Below are 24,604 nucleotides of genomic sequence, written 5' to 3'. Positions count from 1 at the left end.
ATGTGGACTATTGGGCACTATGGACACCCTCCAAAGGGATGAAGAAGAGGCAAAAGCAGTTTGCATTATCTTTGCCAACTGCATATTCAGTGCCTGGAGAGAGGAGCCATATTTTTAAACATTGAAAAATAAATGCCTTAATATGCTTTCTTGCATATAGCTAGTAATCAGCCAATAATTATTTTAGAAGCAGTGTGGTACAACAGAAAAAAAAAGTATTGCTTCAGGAGTCTTAAAATAGAATGGTTTAAATTCCCTTGTCTGTAAAAACAAACAAATAAAAAGAGATTGTTAGATCCTTCTAGGATTCTTTTCAGATGTAGTCATTAAAAATCCATGATTAGGACTGTCAATTATTTAGCATCACTGTTAATAATGAGTTCTCCTCTGAGGGGCATGGCATGCTGGGTGAGAGAGTGCACCTGGCCTCTTGTCAGTCAGCCTGGGAGAGGCCCAGCTCACTGCACCTGCAACACGGGGCTAAGCACAGAAATGTATCAGATTTGGGATACCTGACTGCTGAGGCTTAGCAGCTTTGCCTGTGGAGTGGGCTGGAAATAAGGACTACCTATGCCATGAAAAAAGAAGAGGAGGAGGAGGAAGAAGAAACAACCCAGACAATTCAGATATGCACTTGGCTTCAACCCAACTGCAAAACCCCTCTTAACAGCAAATTCTTGCTCTAGACTGTTTCACTGGAAAAGTCAAATCTTCAAACCGATAGCAATAATCATATATGGACAATATGGCAGAGGGTGCTCAGTGTGAGGGAGTTTTATGATCTAATCTAGGGGGCACTTAACTCCAGGTTTCAAGTGTTGGATCAAGCACTTCTGTGGGATCAGAAATGAGCTTGTTAATATAGGAAGAATAATTTAAACAGAGAACACAGCACTGCATTCATATGACAAGCATCACATATGTTAACGAACAGTGACTTGACATATGAGTGCCTAAGACTGATCAGTAACATTTAGTGGGGCGGGAGGAGGGTTTATGTTATCTGTGGTGACAAACTGGAAGAGACCACATCAATTTGAAGAGGTGAGAAGATTGGGGTGGCAGAGAAGTTGTCTGTTCACATGAAACAGCCTGTGTGAAAGCTCGGAGCTGGAGGAGAACTCACTCACACTGACAGGGGGCTATCCCCGCTCAAAGAATCCAACTGGCTCTCATGGGGGATAAGGCAATTTGCATGTTTAGTGACCGATGCGGAGAGAGGTCGTAAATCACACCCAGTCTTCGCTCAAAAGCTCTGCTGTCTCAGACATACAAGGATGAACATTGGCGCTCTACACCTCAAGAATTCACATTGTTCAAGTGTACTATGCTTTCAGGGACGATCTGAAAATACCTATCAGTCAGCACCGCTGAACTTGGACCACAGAGAATTCTATCATTGGGAATCATTTAACATTTGTTGTGGTAGATCGGGGTCTTCAGGTATTTTCAACTTGTGAAATGTTTAATAGGCTCCTTTTTTTTTTGTGATCACCATTTTCCCCGTGACATGTTTCCCTAACCAACGGGGAAACAAAAACAAGCGCCTCCACCACAAACTTGTTACCCAGGAGACAGAAATATACGTGTATTGTGTGCTGGTAAGTTTTCTGACTCTCTGTTTTCAGAAATATAATTATTTTCTTTTTGCTTTAGGTTTGCTGATTTCGCTTTCAGATTACAGCTAATGTTAAAAGTGAGAGCAGGAGAAACAAAATGTATTCTCCATGGAGAGTAATTCTATTACTATTCCTGTACCAGTCTTGTAGCTAAGAGGTATGCTCTTCCAAGAAGAAAAATTACCACTACTGACAGAGCGACTGCATGTTCTATCTTTAAGTGTACAAAGCAATGATGACACGATTAGCCTGAGAAACCGGTGAATCACTAGCAGCCAGTATACAACAGGGCAAAGGGAACTGCTCACACCTGGCTCTGTGGGACAGTATCTTGAATAAAGTACAAGAAAATTCATACCGTTTCACCATCTAAAATCTAGAGGGAACAGTCTCTTTGAAAGTAGAATAAGGTGTCCAAATGAGGTCATGATGCCCTTTCATTCCCAAAGACTTTAGCTCCTGTCTCGCTGTTACTCTCTTCAGTATGTGACACTTGGCATAATTTATGGGGCTTTATCCATTGAAAACAATTTTCTCACTGTATCGACCTAGTAATTCAATGAACTCCTTGATTCCAGAGATTGTGTTTATGTCCTTCACTCTGCCTTGGTCGCTTGGTCCCTTGGTCCCACAGCTATACCCTGAATTTTGTCAGAAAATCAGCTTTAAGCCTTACGCTTTCTAGTCTCTATCTCGTCAGTAACCAGCTCTCCAGTACTCCCCTCTTCAAACACTGACTTTACACCAATCACCAAGCCCGACAGTTCATTCACTCTACTGGTTTTGCGCCATCTAACCAATCCTTCATACCGTCACTTTTAACAAGAATCAACTCCATAGTTTATCATTGGAAACACTTTCTTCATTTACCCTCATGTTCCTTTGCCCCCTTTCATTTCTCCACCTCATCTGCTAAATCTGAAACCCCACTATAGCCCATGACCCATTCATTCCCTGCCCCCTCTCATGTTGTTGAATCTTCTGGAGGAAAACTCAGAATCATTTGGACTAGTCTCATTTTTAATTCATGATCACTCGCTTCCACTTGGCCCTCAGCATGACCCAGCAGCTGTACTCCATGCCTCAGTTGACACCTTCTCCTGTACTTCTAGATCAGCTGCTCTCAGTTTTACCTGCATTTGGAGGACATTTTTAGAAGTGCTAAAACCAGCCATCACCACGACACTCTGAAGGAATTGGTCATGGTTGCAGTGTAGACACTGAAGTCTCTCAGTGATCCCTCAAGTCATTTGAATATGGAGCAAAGTTCGAGAACCCCTGTCCTGATGACTATTTTATTCTCTTCTTCTTCAAACCTCCAAGACCTCCTTCCTTGCCCATTCTCAATGGATGACATCGTTCCTCACTAATCTGAGAAAAGTGAAGCAATCAGTAAAGGGTTGCTCCCCAGCATCCTGTCACCACACCTGCCCACAGGCCTGCACTGATGCCTGACCCTGTGGGTCACCAGTGTGAGTCCCTATTACAGTCACAGCTCGTGTGTTCAGGGTCCATCCACCCCGGCCTATGCAAGGACACGGCTCCAGGTATTAGCCCTACTCTCTCCTGCATTGCCAATTTCTTCCTCACTTCTGGGTCCCTCCCATGAGTATTCTATGCTAATATTTTCCCCTCTTATAAACGTCTTTTGACCTCATTTCCCACCCACTGTTAAAGCGTCATTTCTAAGTTGCCCTACAAGTGAAGCCTTAAACATTTCAGCAGTTGCTATTACCTCTCATGCTTCTCCTCAACACTCTCTTGATCCAAATATTTCTATCAGCTATGCTTTCACTCCCAGCATTCCCTAAAACCGCTCTTGTCCAGATCACTGAAGGCTACCAGGCTGTTAAATCTAGTGGTCAATTCTTAATTCTCATTTCTCTTGACAAATCAGCCGCATTTCATACAATCAATAACTCTTTCCTCCTTGAAACAGTTTATTTACTCAGGTACTTGAAGACGGATCTGCGCACTACAGCCTGTGGAACAAATCAACTCTAATCCCCGTTTTGGGGAAGCTTTACTGGAACACAGCCAAACTCATTGGGTTTGCCTTTTGCCCATGGCTGCTTTCTGCTAAAAGAGCAGAGTTGAATGGTTGCAAGCGTCCTTCAGGCTGGTGAAGTCTAAAGCATTTACTATCCAGCCCTTTACAGAAGAATTTTGCCAATAATCCCTTCTCTCATACCCGTTCCTTTTGCAGTATTTCCAGGCTTAGGAAATAAGACATTTATCCACCAAAATGCTCAAGCCAGAAATCCTGGGATCTTCATTAAGTCTCTCTCTTCGTTCACACCACCCATTTAACTACTCAGCAACTTTCGTCATCTCTAGCTTCAAAATATATTCACGTTTCAGTCACTCCTCTTCACCTCCACTTCTATCATCCTGGACTAAGCCATCAATATTTCTTGCCTTAACTATTTAATGGATTTATAACTGGTGTCCCTTTTGTTGCCCCTGTGGCTCACCTTAACCTTACACACCACTGTGCTTCAGTGAATTCTATATATAGAAGCCAGAGTTAGCCTTTAAAAAGATTAAGTCAGATGACATTATGACATTTTCAAAGACTTCAACTCACGTCCAATTTTATACTCTATTAACCAAAACTCTTTTAACCTGCAAGTTCTTAGATGATTTTTTTTTTGCTGAACTTCTATTACTCCTCCACCCTTCACTTTCGGCCAGCCACTCAGCTCTCCTAGCTCCCCTCTGAACGTGCCTGCATCTTCATTCCTCATGGCCTTAGCGTCGCTGTCACCTTTGCCTGGCATGCTCTTCCCTGAGATGTCCTCATGCCTTGACCCCTTATCCCCTCCTTTCTCAGATATCGCGTGTTCAGAGAAGTCCTCCAGGTACATGCTACCTAGAACTGCAAGCCCCTCCCATCATTCGATATCTTACCATCCTGCTTTGTCATTTACCAAGGTATTTAACACCAAGGAGATTATTTTGTATTTTACATACTTATTTCATTTACTATATGTCTCTTTTCATTGACTTTGGTCTCCATGAGAGTCATATTGTTATATATTCTGTCTATCACTGAATCCCTGATAACAAGAAGGTGCTTAGGAGGATGCTTGTGAACATGTGTTGCTGGAACAAACACTTGCAGTTGAAAGAAGGCAATCAATTGAAAAGATGCTTAATTTTTCTTTGTTGTCTTTCAACTTCCCTTCAATAAATTCCAAAACAAAAATACTTGTACTGTAATTTTTTGAGCTTATTTCAAATACTTACTAATCTCACTTTTGTGCCAAAATGACTTAAATCAATGCCATTTAATGCAGTAGGACAACTGAAGTACTATGAGGTCCAGGGAGTGTTCCATCTAAGGAGCTCAAAAAGGGCTCCACAAAGGGGCCACCCCATTTGCTGTCTTTGAAGCATTTCCCAGGACAATCCTCATTTGACAGAAGGGCAGAGAGCATGCTGGCAGAGTGAAGGTCAGAGGAAAAGAAGAGGTATGAAACAAGTTCTAAGCATGATACTTTTATACAACGAAATCATATTGCATGTTTGGTAACAGGAGGGAAGGCAGGGCATGAGAATAAAAAGATAAGCATTGACCAGATGACCAAAAACCTTATTCTAGAAATGTGAGCGGTGGAAACTTACTTTTCTTGAATGCAAATTAAGTTGACATTTACGGTTAAATGTCTCTAAATAAACACCATCTGAGTTGATATAGAAAACATTTACATTCCACTTTTACATGCATTCAAAATGCGTATGCACACTCCATGTGTGTTTATTTACCTACCTTTGTATCTGTACACACACTTATCACTGGTATCTCAATGCCCACCTCCTTATATTCCTCTCCATACGAATAAACTATGTCTATATTATGGTATATAAAGGAGCTGATTATTCTCCACTTTAGGGATTGCTCTATCCAGCAAAGCTATCATTTAGAATAGAAAGGCAGATAAAGTGCTTCCCTGATAAGGTCAAATTAAAAGAGTTCATGATCACCAAGCCCTTATTATGGAAAATGTTAAAGGGGCTTATCTAAGAAAATGAAGAAGATCAAAAATACGAACAGTAAAATGACCACAAACTCACAACTATCAACAACTGAACCTAGAAAAATGAAAACAAAAACTAAGCAAACAACTAGAACAAGAACAGAATCACAGAAATGGAGATCACGTGGAGGGTTATCAGCAGGGAGCAGGAGGGGGAGAATGGGGGAATAGGTACAGGCAATAAGAAGCACAATTGGTAGGTACAAAATAGACATGGGGAGGTGAAGAATAGTATGGGAAATGGAGAAGCTAAAGAATTTATATGTACAAACCAGTGAAATGAGATAACAGGGGGTTGGGGTAATGCTGATCAGAGGGTAGATGCAGGGCAGAGGGTGGTAAAGGGAGGAAAAAATTAGAACAACTGTAATAGCATAATCAATAAAATATACATAAAAATTTTAAAAAATGCCTCTGTGTATTAGTCTGTTCATTTATAAAACAAGGGAAATAACACCTGCCCACACAGAAATTGCTCTACGAATGAAAGAAGGTACTGGAAAAAATGCATTAAAATATAAAATCTATAAAAATGATAGTATTAGGAGTAGTATTACTAAAGGAAACATTTAAATTCATGATATTCATATATTAGATCTTTGATAGAGTTTTTTTTTCTTTTTTACCTACAACTCAAAGTAGAATACAGGTTTTACAACTGGTCACAAATTCAGCAAAAGAGATATACAAGAAAAACACCATCATAACATCTGCATTCATTTTTCATTCATTCATTAATTTCACAAATACATATCAAAATTTGCCACTAATTAAACACCCAAAATTTAATGTCTATCAAATACCATATATTTGCTTACCATCATTACCTCATTTAATCTTCACAGAATCACTTTGAAATAAATACTATTCTTATTTACATTTTAAACATGTCAAAAAACAAAAAAGCTCAGGATTTCAGTAACGTGCAGGCACCACGCAGCAGGCCTCCGCAAATGCCAGCAGTCACGGCCAAAGCCAACTACCACCAGCATCTGCCACCACTACACCAATTTATTCTAAGCACATAGCTCCTTCTGCAAGCTCAAAGTAGGGCCTCCAAAACTTGTGTTTAAATAGAAATATATGGTTAACTCACTGATCATAGTATGACCATAAAACAAATACGAATTCTCTCCAGAGAGGACTCATTCAACTTTTGAAAGTGAACGCTTTCTTTGTGCCCTGGGCCAGACCATAAAAGAAAGGATAAACTGTGAGCTTTCTCAAAATCTTGGTTCATCTTAGCTAAACAGTTTTCATAAAGTAGACACACATAATACCTCTTGATTAACTAAGGCGGAGGAGGCTAGGCGTAGTCCACATACGTGAATTTTTACAAATCATAATTATTATAATCAGTATGTATAAGGAAACCGAAGCTAGTGGACTCTACAAAATAATAGAGAATCATTCAATGTACATATTGAATATTATTTAAAAATAATTAAAGTATTAAAAATTTGAGCCAAAGACAGAAATAGCATCCACGATGCAGAATAGAAGAAAGCTAATGAAGAAATGTGAGTCCAGCCCTAACCCCGTTTACCTAATCAGGCAGAGAAGGTCCAAGCAAGCATACCTGATCTACTCAAGGCCAAAATTAAGATGTTCTTTGCAAAAAAGCTGATGAGTTATAGCGGCAACATTTTAAATAGATAGTTGTGCCATTTGGGTAGGGAATAAAACTTATGGATAACCAATTCTCAACTATTCTAGCACAGGCAAAATTACACTATTAATTAACATGAAGACACTGTTGCTTTAATTTTATAAAGTGACATACAAAAACAAAAAGAGGGCTGTGCATATTTTAATGCCATTGCCAAAAGGCATTGAGTTGAGCTGTATAGAGAATTCATTCATTCGGCAAGTATTTATGAGCAGGTACAATGAGAGAGGCATTGGGTTGTGAAAGAGAAAGTAAGAAGTCAAGTGCTCTGTTCTCAAGAAGTCATGGTAACTTTTAAGTACATAAATGAATAACCATAATAAAATTGGATGGGTAAAGTAATCGTATGAAGCACATGCTCTGAAACATTGCAAAAATAGAGGGCAAACGCAACAGCATGAAAGAAACTTTACACAGGAAGAGACATTTACATAGAACCTTGATGAATGAGGAGATGCTATCTAAATATGAAATGACTACAAAGGAAACATCAACAGAGGGCAGGTCATGACCAATGGGAAAAATATGTGATAGATTTAAATCATAGTGGGTAGGTTTGAATGTGTTTAAAATGTACAAGAAGATGAAAGTGGCCGGTGATGAATCTATCAAGGTGGGATGGGTCAAGTTTAAATAGAACTACATTGTCATAAAATATGCCTGTGGTCTTCGATCTTCGGTTGAATTCTAGTTCTGTTCCCTATACCTGCTCTTGGAACTTGCAAAGATATTTAACCTCTCTGTGTATCAAATTTCTGTTTAGCAAAACAAGAGATAACAACATCCCTTCCCTGAAGGTTAGTTTTGGGAGCTGGAGATAATTATGCTATGTGTCCAGTAATAAAAGTTTCTAAATAAACAATAACAATAGCAATCAAGTGCTATACATCCATACTAAAATTTTTGGATTTCATTGTGTAGACAACAGAGAGCTCTGTACTATTTTTAGCTGTTACATATAGAGTAAAATAAAACCTTTATACCTATAAGATCATAGACATAGAGAGGTCACATTTGAATTCAATTTGCTCACAGAATGAGCATTAAACACATTTCTTCAAAATGCTTTATCAAAACATTTTATCAAACAGTCTAAAATACACTCACAATAGAAAGTTCTGTACTATGTTTAAATAAGGAAGTAACTGTTTTAGGAAGATCTTGATATAATACAAATTATGGACTGAAGACAATGACAGAGAGGCCAACCAGTGGACAATCAGAACAGCTCGGGAGAAAATACAGATGCCTTTGAAATAAGATGCCAGCAATAATAAGCATGGAAAGAGGGGGTATATACAAGTTAAGATTTGATGGTAGAATTGACAAGATGTGGTGATCAAATAGTTGTGAGTTTAGAAAGTTGATTATACTGATTATAGTTCCTAGACAGATGGAAACTTTGACTTGTTACCAAATGTAGCCATAAAAATGTAAAGAGAGAATTGTTTCCTGTCTCTGCCTACATTGGCAGCCCTGAGTCCAAGCCCCTGTACATCCTCAAATACAAATAGGTCCAATTTCCATCCTCAAACACAGATAGGTCCAATTAATTTCTCTGCTAAACTTGCAATTCTCTTTTCCTTCCTCTTCAAACATACACACACCCTTTCACTTATGTCTCATTGATCATTCTGCCAAATCCTAGGTTACATTTTTCTTAGAAGCTGAAATGATTAATGAATTCCTCTAAGACTAATGAGCTCGGTAGAAGAGAGATCTAGCATTGCTCAGTAATTTGGTACTCTACCCATGTACTTGTGAGAAAACACAGCCATGCATTGATTATTGCTAATGTTATCATGTTGCTCAAGCACCTGCAGTCCTTGTCTCGTGCTTGTAGGTCACTGGGATTTATAGATTACCTGTTAGAGATTACAAAGGAGAGCCTTGAGTGGCACTGGCAGTCCATTCCCCGTGACTCCGACGTATTCCTTTATCAAGAACTCTGAACGTGTCTCACCAAAGACATTCATCGTTCTGTGTGCTTTAACTATATGAAAAAATTGTTCGGGATTTTCTAATTGCGCAGTACATTATGAAAGCTTGAAAAATAATGTAGGGGGAAGATGGGGCAGGGGGACAACATGCTGCCTCCCCAGGATGGTTTTGCCTTGGTAGAACCATACAGCTCTGCAGTTGGTATTTGCTAGTTACTGGGATAGATGCTTGGGAAAGAGGCAATCCATGACTTCAGCCAAGAAAACAAGTTAAACCCATGACGCAAGGGATTTTTCAAGATCAGGGCAAGTAGTGTGGCTGGATTACATTGAAACATTTATTCTATTTCCTTTTTTGATGTGTTGTTGTGGGACTAGACATGGAAGGTATTTGACGATGTATACCACAGAAAAATACTCTACATGTACTCTTTTTTTAAAGATTTTATTTATTTATGTTTAGAGAGGGAAGGGGGAGAGAGAGAGAGAGAAACATCAATGTGCGGTTGCTGGGGGTCATGGCCTGCAACCCAGGCATGTACCCTGGCTGGGAATCGAACCTGGGACACTTTGGTTCCCAGCCCGCACTCAATCCACTGAGCTACGCCAGCCAGGGCTGTACTCTTTTTTAAAATATATAATCTTTATCGTATTTTTTCCATTACCATTTAGTCCCCGTATGCCCCCTCCTCCCAGCAATCACCACACTGTTGTCCATGTCCCTGAGTCCTTTTTCCCTTTTGCTCAGTCTCTCTACCCCCTAACCTCACCCCTCCACTAGCTATCACCTGTTCTGGCGTTATGTGGCTGGGAAACAAATAGCATGGCTGGAAACAATGGAAACATATATAAAAATAGTTTTGATAACATATTGCAGGATAAGTATGGTATTTTTTAGGATAATTCTTTGAAAACATCTTAAAGGCTGGTAACATCAGTGCCACTATTGCTGTTTATGTCATATACATAAACCTATACAAGCAAGTGAGATTTGAATTATTAAGATCATCAAATTTTATTTAGAATTATACATTGGTTAAGGAATTATAAACCTATCAACCATATATGTTAAGACTAGTTAGGAATACCAATAGATGAAATTAGGACTTTTGTCTTCCAGTATAATTGGCACAGTGACTAATACGCAATACACATTCACTACTTGTTGGATCAATTAACTAGCTGTTCTTGGTGTACCAATTTGATTAATTTATAAAATCTTGTAAAGGAGTGAAACGTGCTTACATGGTTTAGATTTTAATTTTGGGAGAAAAAAGTTTTAAAAGATTAATGGAAATAAATGAAGTAAGCAAAATCATTGTCTATTTAAAGTCCCACATACACAGTGCTACATGCAAAATGTATACTTCTGATATCCGAGAATAAAATTCCTCAGTTTTATAAAGAAATTAACTCTAGAGAGAAAAACAGCTATGCTACCACTGTGACAGTCTAATAGCTACATTTTTTTTCATTTGCCTCACCCTAGCCAACCAAGTTTACAATATAAACCTAACAAACATCATCAGAGAAATTAAAGTACATGAATAAAGGGATTAAGAAATCAGTATGTGGCTATTGAAGTATTACGTTCTAAATCTTCTAAAAACTGGACAAAAATGCCTACACAGAGTAAGAGAGTTTCTTAAGTAAAGGCAAGCCGGCTTCTAACAATGCCTTGAAATTCAATATTTTGCCTGAATAACTCAATTTATATCTCTAAGTCTCTTCTGACTGAGACTACACAGCATGTAAAATTAAGCAGAAAACTCAGGAAGCCAGGTTGACAAACAACACGCTTTAACGGTATAGGGAAAGTTCTGGAATACCAAAATTAATTTCAAAGACATTTTCTGTGTAGGTTTTAGCCTAACCAAGTAGCCTAAACAAGCTTAGCAATCTTTTTTTTTAATAGATAGGTAGGCAGATCTACAAACACAGCAGCAGCAAACCCAGCAAGGTCTCGTTTAAAGGAGCTTGGAAACTACGTGTATTAGACAATCTCTTTACTGCATCAAAATTTCTCAGTTAGCTGGTGTGGCCATATAGTAAATGGCCTTGATACAAAACCAAAAGTATGATGAATGGATGGATGGTTAGACAGCTTTTATCTAAAATGCATTATCACCAACTTTATTTAGAAAAATTTCACACTTAGAGAAAAACGGAAAGAACGATGCAAAGAACAACCAAAAGAACCTTCATGTAGACTCACCCATTATCAACAACATCCTGTCTAATTTCCTCCTGACTCGATTCAGATACCCATTTTTGGCAAGAAGTCGACAAAGGCGGTGACATAGACTTCTTCTTTAAATTTAACCTTTATTGTACTGGTTTACATTGCCTTTTAGTCCCCTTATACACCCATCCTCTTTTATTAAAGAAAAGAACAGTAACTTTTCATTATTAAAAATGACTTATTTTTATTCAACAGTCAATCAAATTACATATGATACCTAATCAGTTCAATAACTAGTCCCTCCTAAGGACACATGTCAAGACAAAAAATAAAAACCTGCCATGTCCACCAATGTTATTGGTTAGGTCCTACCTCCCCAAATTGTTCTCTTTCCTTATGTGTGTACATATAGATTTGCATAACCTCTGTAGAATACTGATACCTGTAGTTTGCACATAAAACTGAATTTTGAGCATTAGTTTCATAATTATTATATACATATTTAAGCTTTATTCTCCTTCTATATAATATTTGATTCTTATTATGTAACATTATAGAGATATTGATTAAATAAGCATTTCCCTTGGTCATTACAGAATCTCCTTATAAATGTGTTTTCTACTGCTAACTTCCGAGTAGTCCTGTGAAGCAGACCATATTATCCCCGTTTTACATTTAAGCCAACAGAGACTCAGGGACATGAGCGCCTGCTTAAGGTCACAGAGTGAGGAGCAACAGGATCGAAATGCCCATAAAATGAATAATATACGTGAAGGCATTCAAGATTTGCAGTTCTGACCTTTTGTAAACTTTTTAGATCTGACATCACTTTGTACTTGAACCCCCATACTAATAATAAACTACACATCATTACCTAAGGAATACTTCTGTACAGTAACAATTAACTAAAAACTAATGGAAGTAATGATTCCTAACTAATGGTTGGCAGCATTCTAAGTACGTATGAAATAATCTCAGGGATTTTTTTTAAAGGCCAATAGCTTGAAATTCTACATTAGGTTTTATAAAAGAAATCTTTCCCCGACAGATATTCAAAAATTATGTTTTAGTTTATTTCTGTAGAGAAGAAATTCTCCTTTTATTTCTCCACATGCAGGGAGCATGTCACCCAGCCCCACCGCCCTTACCGAAGCCTGAGAAAAGAATGCAGAAAGCCTCTTACAGAAACTGAGGGTGGACACACCCCAGAGACCGAAGGGTCCTGACATTCTTCCTCAGGCATGTGGTTTCTGTCTGTTTCATCAACATTTTTTCCTCATTAAAAATTAAGATATAATTAAAGAAGGTTTTTACTTCCCTTAGGTGTTATTTGACATAACCTTTTAAGTAAAGGTTTTTTTTTCCCCACTACAACACAGATTTGTTGAATATCTCTTCCTTGTTAGATTTCGGCTTTGCATGTCTACACTACCGGACTCTAAATTATATGTGTCGGTATCTAACCACACAGCTGGTGATGTTCATTGAGGAGTTTGAAATTGGGCTGTGGAGCTCAGGAATGGTTTGAACTAGGTGTTTGGAAGTCAACTCCTCATAGTGACACTATGGAAATAAATTCCCCCAAACACTATGCTTAGAAAGACAAAAATTTGAAGACAGAGGCTTGGGAGAAGGTCTTTCAGGGATAAGAAAAAAAAAATGTCTGAGGTAGAAAGTTTTCAAAAATGGCTTTTCTTGCTGCCCAAAGGAGTTAAGTTAAAGAGTTTTAACTTAGTCAATAGTGATAAAGGTAAAGAAGAAAAGAAACCTAGATATAAATCTAAATGCCAGATTCGATATGGAACATTTGAGAAGCCGAAAGAGAATATGAAACTTCACAAACTGATTCTGGCCCTTATGCTGTCACAGTGGAGAGCATGCCCTATATGTCTTCACTGATGAATTGTTGAACCAAGTCCAGTGGGATGGAGCTACCAGCTGATGTGTACAGTGAAAGTCTTGTCTTTGGTAGGAAATCCCCGCATATTGTGAGCAGTGGAGATCAAATACTATCTAATCCCACATGAAATTTGCCCAAAGAAATCTGTTTTGGTCATTGCCTTAGCCTAGTTTTTACCAACAACAATGAATTTACAAGTCAAAAGGGGGAATTTGCGACCAAAATAATGCAGACAAAAATTGGGTAACTCCTAATTAACTGACTTGGCCACCTCTTGTGGGATACCGTTCAGCATACTTCTAGTAAGCTGTAATCACTAGACTATACTTACAAAGGTTTTTTGTTGTGATGCCTACATGGATTACAGATAAAGGAAAAATAAAAAATACTTATTAGGAAACATTACTAATTTCAGGGGGAGAAAACTGGAACTGTTTCCCTCAATTCAACTGTAATTATTCTAGCAAAACTTTTATGCAGATGGAAACATTAAAATTTAGAGGATGATGCAAGAATCAAATACTTGATGAAATAATCTTTTAGTATTTGATATCTGCACTTACATCAATGTAACTTTTGGGTTTCCTAAATTGGTATACTACAACAGGCTGACAAAGAAAGACTTTAAAATAGTAGTATCAGCCCTGGCTGGTATGGTTCAGTGGATTGAGCACCAGACTGCAAAGCAAAGGGATGCTAGTTCGATTGCCAGTCAGGACACATGCCTGGGTTGCAGGCCAGGTCCCCAGTAGGGGGCACATGAGAGGCAATCACACATTGATGTTAAAATCAATCAACAAATCAATAAAATAGTAGTATCATATAAACTTAAACCTACAAGAGGGGGAAGGAAGACCTGGTATAGGATTGCTATTCTGAAAGGCCACATAAGGAAGCCTAACCCTTGACTATTACAATGAACACAGATTATTCCAGAAATAACAATGTTCTGCCTACAAGCACCAAACTTCAGCACTCTGTCGGTCACCCCCCTTTCCAGTTGCAGATGGCACCTGAATAACTCAAGGTAATCTCTTTGTTGGAATTCTCATTCTGTCAGCTAATTAGAAGAAGAATCAGAAGAGCAAGAATAGTAACTTCCGTTTATGAGTATAAGTGACTAATAGATAAAGAATATCAATTTATGCTTCAAAAAAGAACAAAGCATAATCACTTCTTTTTTTCCAGGAAAGCAGAGAAACACAATTTGGCAACTGAACTGCTAAGAATTTGGTTTGTTATAAGGAACATCACAAGTTTCTTTTAAAACCTAATTATAAAATAGCTGTTTTGGCTTTAAACTGGGATGTATGTGTAGACATTATTGAAAACTACGATAACTTATCTTAATTACCTTAATATTTATTTAACATTTGTGCCATGATGTGCCCCAACCCCTTATCCCATTCAAAAGAAATACATGGGTTATTGTAGACCTTTTAGTACATGCCTAACATCGGGCCCCAAGAATAAAAGGCACAAAATAAATGTTTATCAAGGGAACGAATTGTTTTGAACGGAGGTTATTTTTACATCATTCATCAAAAGAGAACTGTATTCAAACAGGACCCTTTATGATAGATGGCTTTACTAAACAACTTCATGATATAAAGGAAAATGAAATCTCGCAAGGACACCACTGCTAAGAGCACATAGATTGCTTTATTATTTTTATTGTGTTAGCACCTGCATTTCTGATAGACACATATTGCTACCCAGGCCCATATGAGAGCTACACTGAAATCAATGTGAATCCTATAGGCAAAGAACTAGAAGATTTAAAATGAAATCAAGTGCAAGCCTCTCTGGTGTTATGCCAGTTCAATGACTTGTGAAGTTTTGAAGCTCTCCTTAGAGACTATAAATTAATTCCTAAGGATTATCTTCCCTGCTAGGTAAAAGGCAGAACTGAAATTGAGGGGGGATGGGGGGAAGATTTGTTCAATTAAGTAAATTGCTTTATGGAACAGGGTTTTTACCCAGACCTTCAGAGTTGCTGCCTGGCTTCTGAGAGAGAAAACAGCACACTTTTCATTCCAAAAGCTCAACACGTTCTTAAATAAATGATCCAACTGGAACCTGCCTGTAATTTGGTATCTTGAAATGCAGGTGCACATTTCAGGGTATTAAATACCAAAGGAAAAAAATGTACTGATACGTATATTAATAGCTATCTCACTAAGTGAAATTAAATTCTACTAAATGAGCTGTTTAAAGAATCATTTTCAAGTTCTTTCTCAACTCAAATGATCAGAAATGAAAGTTTTCTGTGTACAAATGGAACAAATTGTTGTTTACTACTTCTTTGCCTGTCTCTTAATGGACTTTGAATTCTGAGCTCCTGTAAAAAACATGAGCTTGAGTTTTAATGACTTGACTGTTTCCTGAACGTTCCCTTACAATTCTACACAAGTGGGCAGTGCGCATTGCCAAGAACAAGACAAACAAGCTGTCTTGTGATGAGCACCAAGCCAAGGTGTGCATTCTAGGAACAGAAAGGAAACACATTATAAACAAAACTACTACAAAACAATAGAATGGGGCCCTTATCCCAAACCTTAGGGGAAAAAGCACAGCTGTGGAAATTATTTCAAAACTCCTTGGCTAACTTAATCGAATATGAAAGATGACCTCAACCCCATAAAAGGGGACAGTTTTGACATGCTAAAATAAAAAAAATTTAAAATTCATACTGCCAGAATAAACAAGCAAATTTATACCACCTAAATTAGTATTCTGTCTTTGAAAAGTAATTTGGCAATTTCTAGAAACATAAAAAATGCACATAGCCTTTGTCCAAGGCAATTGGGTACCAGAAATTTATCCCACAGTTAAATTCCCATGAATAAGCAAAAATATGTGTAAGTGCGTGGGCACCGGAGCATCCTTCATAATACCAAGACTTATACACAAAACAAGCATTCATGAGGAAATGAATGGTTAACATGACCATTAAATGGAAAACACGTCTATTGTATGGGTTACAGTGTAGCACATAAAGAAAATAAAGAAATCTTTCTATGCACTGACAAATCTTTATTAAGTGAAAAAGAAGTGAGTTGCAGGACAGAATGTTTTGCAAATAAATAACAACGTAGGTCAGCATAGCCCGAGATAATTTATGGAAGAACAAACAGGCAAGTCTCAACTGCTTATCCTAGGCAGTAAAACGGCTGTAGCATGCAGGGCGGAAATTCAGGACGGCTTTTTCTTACACCGTTCTATCGTGATGAATTTTTTAAGCAGTAGCATTTACTTATAAAATGAAAAGCAGTACTAAAATTACTGTCAAAATTTCCTTAAAGTGATATTATGTTTAAACATAAACACTCATGAAAAAATTTTCTAGATATATTATTGGGTTACAAAAACAAGACAGAAAAACATATACAGTTTAATTATATAAAATATGTGTGCACATGTATATGCACAATACACAGAGAAAATTGTCCAGAACTCTACATACCAAAATGTCATAAATTGTGAAAGGAATAAGATTGGGCCAGAAGGTGGGGTACAGTGGGTGCAATACAGTAAAGCAAGGTGTGACTCATTTTATACTCCTATATTTCTCCATTTTGTCATTTCTTTATGAGTGACATATATCGCTACATTGTTTCTGTAATTTTGAAATGTAAAATGAAAGAAAGCACTTCAATTAAGCTTCTAAAGCACAGAGAAAAAAAACCTGTCATGAAATCAGACATACAACAATGTGAATATACCACACAAGACAGAACTGTACACTTAAAAAAGGGTTAAGCCCTAGCTGGTGTGGCTCTGTGGATTGAGCTCTGGCCTGAGAACTAAACGGTTACCAGTTCAATTCCCAGTCAGGGCACATGCCTGGGTTGTGGGCCAGGTCCTTGGTAGGGGGCGTGTGAGAGGCAACCACACATTGATATTTCCCTCCCTCTCTTCCTCCCTCCTCTTCTCTCTAAAGACCAAATAAATAAAATTTTTTAAAAAAGGGTTAAGACAGTAAATTTTATGCCATGTACATTTTACTACAATTAATTTTTTTAAAGGAAGGAAGGAGAAATAAGAGAAGATAATACAATTGGTTGCCCAGAAAAATGAACTTAAATAGTATAGAGTTTTGGGGATGAGGGGACAATATACTACTAAAAACTCTTCGGGAAAATAAAATGAACCAAACGTGAGTATTTGAGGTTTGTATGTTATCCAGAAGAGTGATTTCCAAATGGGGAAAAGTACATTCTTAGAGGTATTATTGATCATTCTCTTGTATCATAGGAAGAACGTATCAGAAGTTTTGCTTTCATTCATTTTAATCATTAATGATATGATGTATAGATATACATATCACAAGAAAAACCGTGCATGTAGTTCAAAAATAAATACACGTATATTGGGGGCACGATGAGAAGGAGGATATAATGTGAAATACTCAACGATCACCTTTTTTTATGCAACATTTATGAGAGGCGACCACAAATGGACATATTCTGGCCAGATATTTAAAGGACAAAAATAAATGAACAGCAACAACAAAAACAGCAAAAGACTTTTGGCCTTGTGAGCTGGGAAGGCACATCACATGTAATAGAAAATCCAAGTCATCCTCATTTTCTCTGAAACATTAAATGTCAAATAATTTTGAAGCTATACATGCAGCTTTTTTTCAGAGAATTTTTGTGATTCAGTAATTGCATTTCCAGCAGAGAAATGACAAAACAGGAATATATGTTTTAATTTACTGCATCTTAGGAAATATATTAAGCATTTATTTTTCATGAACAAAGTACTTGAAAGAATATGTCAAATAACTGAGGTAGTTATCAAAATAAGGATAATTATGGATCAAAAATGCAATGTTATATAAAAAGTTGGTGGCAGTCAATCCAGCCAAGAAACAATACAAATGAAATTAAAATCAAATGTAGTCACTGGAAGAAAAAAAAATGATAAAAAGACTCTTTAACGAAATCTGGATCTTCAATGCCAAATTCCACTAAATAAAACTTGGAAATGGAAAACGGCACTGAAAGGATAATTATCTAAAATATAGTGGGACTGCCAGGAAAAGAAGCTAAAGATAACAAAAACTGGAGTTTTTTTGTTTTTAAAGCCAACAAAACTTCATGATAATCAAGAACTATATTTATAATGTATAATATAGCAGAAATCAAAACATTGTTAGATAATCTTATTTCAGTATGTATGTTTTCCAATATAAAATGGGCTTATTGACACCAAAACTCAAATTTTTCCCAAAAGAACATAAGCATCATAGGAAAATATTTGATGCTTCTAAATTTCAAAAAAAGAAAAACTATATATATTTTATTATGCCATTCCAAAGCTGCCTTCCTTTGCTCTCGAGCTGTCTTGAGGGCTAAAAGAATGGTAATATGGTGATTTGGACAGTTCATACTTTCTTAAAGTAAAAGTAACAGCTTATATTAGAAACATGGGATAAAAAAATACACTATGCTTTATGTGAACCAATGGTCTACGATATTTTGCCGTGTATAATGTGCACCCACATTTTTGGCCCAAAATTTCAGGAAATAAAATCCTTCATTTTAATTTTTAATTCAATTTTTTATTTACTTTTATTTAGAGACAAAACTGATTATCATATTACAGAGTATTATTTTGTGTATAGCTATTGTTATTACTTTCTAGAGTTACATTTCTTTTTGTCACCATTAAGCCTTTTCATTTATCACCATGAGATGCCTGAATTTTACACAGATTTTTAGACTGGGGGCTCATATCCAGCTCGTTCAACTTTAGCGCCTGTCTCATCCCCAGTAGCTTCTCCAAAACTGCTCCCTTCACTACGAAGCTCCGTGAGTTTTCCCAATTTAACTTGGACTTCTTCAGCATTTTGACCTTTCTAACAGAGACATCATGAAGCAGATAAATAGATTGGCAAGCCTTTTCTATATCTTTTCCAATGCTATCTGGAATCAATTTATTGACTTCTTTCAAGTCATTTGTCTGCACCTCTCGGGTCATGATTTCCATCATCTGCTTCCAGATTTGGCGGACCTGTTGATGCCGAGCACAAGAGGTCTTCTGAATCTGATTGTCGTGTGTTTTTAGTAAAACTAACATAGAACAGATGAAGCAAATACCCATTGGTACTCTTGACATCAACATGAGCTTCAGTCCCGGTCTGCCATTGTTTGACCATGGAGCACATTTTGTCAGGAGTAAGATCCATGCCGTGGAAATTAGTCGGGCAGCTTTTCCCCTGAATGTCCTCAGTAATTAGCTTGCATTTTCTAAATGCAGCTTCATCACTCTGCAGATCAGCTAGGCTCACTTCAAATACACGGCCCTTCAGACCATCAGATGCAACTTTGCTTCCTTGAGTTCTCATGATAACTGTTTTCCCAACATTTCGTATATTAAACATAGCTGGTGTTTCTGTATCATACAAATCTTTCTTAGAAAATGGATCAAACACTTTCTTCTTTGCTCCCTCTTTGCTACCTTTCGTCAGGCGCTTGTTCTCGCCCACCACCATGGTGCTGCTCAGAGAGCCCAAAACTCGAGTTACACTTTCAACACATAAGCACAAATAAAAGAATTAAATAGATATGGAATTAGTGCTACCCATGTATAGTGCGCATTTGTATTTTTCCCCTCAAAAATTTGGGCAAAAAAGTGCACATTATACAACGCAAAATATGGTATGTGGAAATCAATGTTCATAGCACTTTCTCAGAAAACCTAAAAATATATCTATGGCAACCAGTGGTTCTCCCGGGGTGGCAACTTTACTCCCCAGAGAATATTTGGCAATACATGGAGACAGTTTGGCTGTCACAAGTGGGAAGTAGGGTGCTACTGCCATGTGGTTGATAGGTGCCAGGGATGCCAATGAACGCCCTGCAATGCACAAGACAGCTCTCTATAACAAAGAATGATCACATTTAAAATATAAGTAGTGCTGAGGTTCTATGACCCTGATCTCGGCAGATGGATATCATTTCAGTATTTGCTACATCTATAGCATACACCTGCATTTACTGTGTTCAGACACATGCATGAAGAAATAATTGCAAAGATGATATCCTATGGAAGGAGAAAAGTAATTATTACACCAAGAAAAATGACTCATACACTAATTAAATACATATAGATTTTAATTTTGTCCCTCTCAGCATTGTCTATTAAGCTATTATAAAATGTATTAAGAGAATAAAAGGATTGCTAACTTTGAGTCAATTTTAAAATGGTCCCAAAGGATTTAAGTTACAAACAAGGTACCCTATCAAATCATTTCATGTTAATTTCAAATTCAAACATTTGAGTAAAATCTGAAAATGTAAGTAGGATTTAGATTTGAGAGAGCTAAACAGCACTGGAAAAAGCTACTGAAACAGTATGGCAGACACTAAGAATATTGTAACAGGGAATTGGTCAGTTGTATAGAAACCAAAGGATCAAGCAAAATATGACCAGAGACATTGGAATTAGGAACAAATTAACAGTAACCAGAGGGGAGGGGCAGGACATAATGAGGGGAAAGAGGGAAAGGGTTTTCAGGAACATCTATAAAGGACACATGGGCAAAAGCAAGGGGGGTGGGGTCAGGGGTGAGAGGTGGTGGCTAGGGTTGGGGTGAGTGGTGGGGGAAAATGGAGACAACGGTACTTGAATAACAATAAAAAGTAAAAAATATATAAAAAGAAACCAAAGGCAGTAAATACTTATAGAGCCAAAAGACCATAAAAATTATTTCAATGAATAGATAGATAGATGATAGATAGATGATAGATAGATAGATAGATAGATATTAGACTTAGGCTTTAGAGTATTTAAATTCTGAGCCAAAGCAATTGCAAATAATCGGGCACAATGGAAAGTCATTTGGCTAACAAAATCAGCCATAGGAAAAAAGCTCCCAAAATTTCATTTATCGTTATCTCTGCATTTGGTTTTCAATTACTCATACTGAGATGTACTTGCACTGCTGAAGTGGTCCCTATGAGAGTAACAATGGTGCCAAACGAGCACATACAAGAAATATTTGCCCTATATTCTTAATGGACTCCAACTCTTCCCCGTTTCCCACAAAATACATAAAATCCAACCAGCAATTCAGAAAGTGAGCAGCAATGAAAAAGAGCAAAAACATGTTTTTTGTTTTTTGTTTAAATTCTATTTATTTACTTTTTAGAGATTTATTTATTTTTAGACAGAGGGGAAGGGAGGGGGAAGGAGAAAGAGAGAAACATCAGTGTGTGGTTGCCTTTCACACACACCCTACTGGGGACCTGGCCCACATCCCAGGCATGTGCCCTGATTGGGAATTGAACCGGTGACCTTTTGGTTCGCAGGCCAGCACTCAATCCACTGAGCCACACCAGCCAGGGCCAAAAACTTGTTTTTAATATTTAAAAAAATGTATTCAGAGGCAAGATTCCAATGATTCAATGTATACATCACAGAATTGTTTCTGCAGACAGCAAGTATTGAATGATTCCCAAATAACATATAATTTTTAAAAAAAAGAATCTTTGCTGGATACCTGAACAGATACCCCCAGTTGAGAGAAAGTAAAACATACAAACAAACAAAAAATTATATCAACAAAAGGCTCATCCTATAATATTTTCAATATTCTTAAAATCGAACATCTTACTATTTCCAGAATATAAAATATTAATGTCCTTGATATGTAAACAATTCATAAAAATGAATGAGAGAAACATGAAAAAATGCATAAAAGACAAGCCTGAATTATACAAAATAAAAACACATATGAGTCAAATGAGCTATGCACTGCCTCACAAAAGTTTTCATTAAAAATAACATTCTATAAAAAGCAATCAGCAACAAACTCAAAATCAGTGATACACTAACAGAAAAGAATTAGTGACTCACAGATGGCTTTGTGGAAAAGCAATAGTAATGAGCATTGAAATCAGCAAAAGATAGAGAACTGGGCAAAATATGTGCAAATAATGTTAATATATTTACACACATAAATATATAATAAACATGTTTTTAAAAATTAAATGTCTTAACAACAAGAATAGGCTAAAATTTTAAAAGGCACTTAATCTCAGTTATTGTCAATGAATACTAACAATGAAATGTCAGGTAGGAAATACGAATAACTAATTTAACACTAGGTTAAATTATATGAAATTTTGATACTGATAGATCAAAATCAATTGAATGTTAGCAATTTTAAATTATTCAATCTATTATTTTGAAGAGATAGTTCATTAGATAAATGTCTAAGATGTGTGTTTTAATAAAAATCCAAACTGAATATAAAACAAGTTGGCAACACACCAAACTATCACAAATGAAAGAAGAAAAATGACACTTTTGCAAGGAAAAAGACTGCCCGCAAATTTGGAAATTAGGGATTATTACCCAAATTTTATTGTTAAAATCTTTTTATGGTCATACATGAAGTTACCACTTCAATTAAAGGTATCTTTAATTATCTCAATGTAATCCATTCTGGAAATATGTTGGATAAAAATGTTTGGATACTGGGAGTCTGTATTTCATTATTTTAAATGATGAAAACAAGTAATGCCTACACAGATCATCCAAAAGCCCCATCAGTTTTTCCAAATATCACAAAAGACTTCTTAACGCCTACATAACAATCCACCAAGATTTCTGCATTATACAGAATATTTAAAACTCAATTATATTTAACATCAATAACAAGCTAATATGTTTTAAATGTTAATGCATTCATTAGTATTTCTGTATGGTATAGGATGACAGAATGCAGTTTCATTTCAGTGACCTTATATATTACTGTAAATAAACCAAAAAAATACATGAATGCAGGGTAGATGAGCACATGTGAATTGACATGCTTGTCTTAATGGCATTGCTTTCAACTTAACTTGTCCTGCATAAGCATTTTTAGGCCTCTTAGACACACTTCCTTTATTAACAGTGTTTCCCATATTCTTTGAGTATGTCTTCTCTTAATAATGTGTGAATGTGATGAAGAGATTGTACATATTTAAATGGCATGAGTGTGACATGATAAACTATAGGTGAATAGCTAAGATATTGCTGTAGACACAGTACATCTTTATTCTGGAACAGCAAACAAGTTAAATATTTCTACTGGAAGGTGGGTGAGAATGTAGTATAACTGCTTACCGATTTAGATTTGGGGCAAATATTATTTATACTTAATAATTAGACACTGAGATTTCAGATAGGAATGGGTACTTTATCTATAAAAAATAAAAGTTTAATTGTGACACAAAACGACAAAAATTGTAGAAGAAAAAATACCAAAATATCACACATTGCTCATAGCAATATTTTATCAGATGTATCTCTCCCCAGGCAAGGGAAACAAAAGAAAAAAATAAACAAATGGGACTACATAAAAACAAAAAAGTTTTTGCACAGCAAAGGAAATCATCAACAAAATAAAAAGACAAGCCACAGAATGGGAGAACATATTTGCCAATACATCTGATAAGGGGTTACCTAATATCCAAAATTTATAAAGAACTTACAAAACTTGATCCCAAAAAACCAAACAAGTAACCCAATTAAAAAAATAGGCAAAGGCCCTGAATGGACACTTCTCCCAAGAGGACATACAGATGGCTAACAGACATATGAATAGATGCTCAGTGCCACTAATCGTGAGATAAATGCAAATTAAAACCACAATGAGATACCATCTCACACCTGTCAGAATTGCTACCATCAATAAACCATTGAACAACAAGTACTGGCGAGCATGTGGAGAAAGGGGAACCCTTTTGCACTCTTGGTGAGCATGCAGACTGGTGCAGCCACTGTGGAAAGCAGTTTGGAGACACCTCAAAAAATTAAAAATGGATTTGCCCTTTGACCCAGCAATCCCACTTCTGGGAATATATCCAAAGGAACCCAAAACACTAATCCGAAATAACGTTGGCATCCGTCTATATTCACTGCAGCATTATTTACAATCACCATGATATGGAAGCAGTCCAAGTGTTGATCAATAAGTGAGTGGATAAAACAACTATGGAACATGTACATAATGGAATAGTATTCAGCCATAAAAAAGAAGAAGAAGAAAAAAGTTTTACCCTTTGCGATAGTATGTACCTACTTCGAGTAAATTATGCTAAGTGAAATAAGCCAGTCAGAGAAAGACAAATATCATGATTTCACTCATGTGGAATCTAATGAACAAACTGAACTATAAATGAAAATGGGGACAGACTCATAGATGGAGAGCAGATGACAGATAGTGTGGGGGGAGAGGTTAGGGGGTGGAAAA

At 36.7% G+C, this 24,604-nt stretch overlaps 2 protein-coding genes across 2 annotated transcripts in view; both read right to left on the bottom strand.

The window, feature by feature from the left end:
* Positions 1 to 24,604, bottom strand: part of IL1RAPL1 (interleukin 1 receptor accessory protein like 1) — a 1,208,235-nt gene that overhangs the window by 861,105 nt on the left and 322,526 nt on the right. The window lies entirely within an intron of this gene.
* LOC114505265 (40S ribosomal protein S3a-like) lies at positions 19,061 to 19,973 on the bottom strand. The gene is given in 3 exon segments (XM_036016604.1): positions 19,061 to 19,188; positions 19,191 to 19,416; positions 19,418 to 19,973. Coding segments are annotated over 3 exon segments (774 nt in total). The 5' UTR covers positions 19,853 to 19,973; the 3' UTR covers positions 19,061 to 19,075.

Source organism: Phyllostomus discolor, chromosome X (assembly GCF_004126475.2).
Source record: "Phyllostomus discolor isolate MPI-MPIP mPhyDis1 chromosome X, mPhyDis1.pri.v3, whole genome shotgun sequence".
Lineage (NCBI taxonomy): Eukaryota > Metazoa > Chordata > Mammalia > Chiroptera > Phyllostomidae > Phyllostomus > Phyllostomus discolor.
Note: the sequence above shows the minus strand (reverse complement) of the source record. Positions and strands in the feature narration are given on the sequence as shown.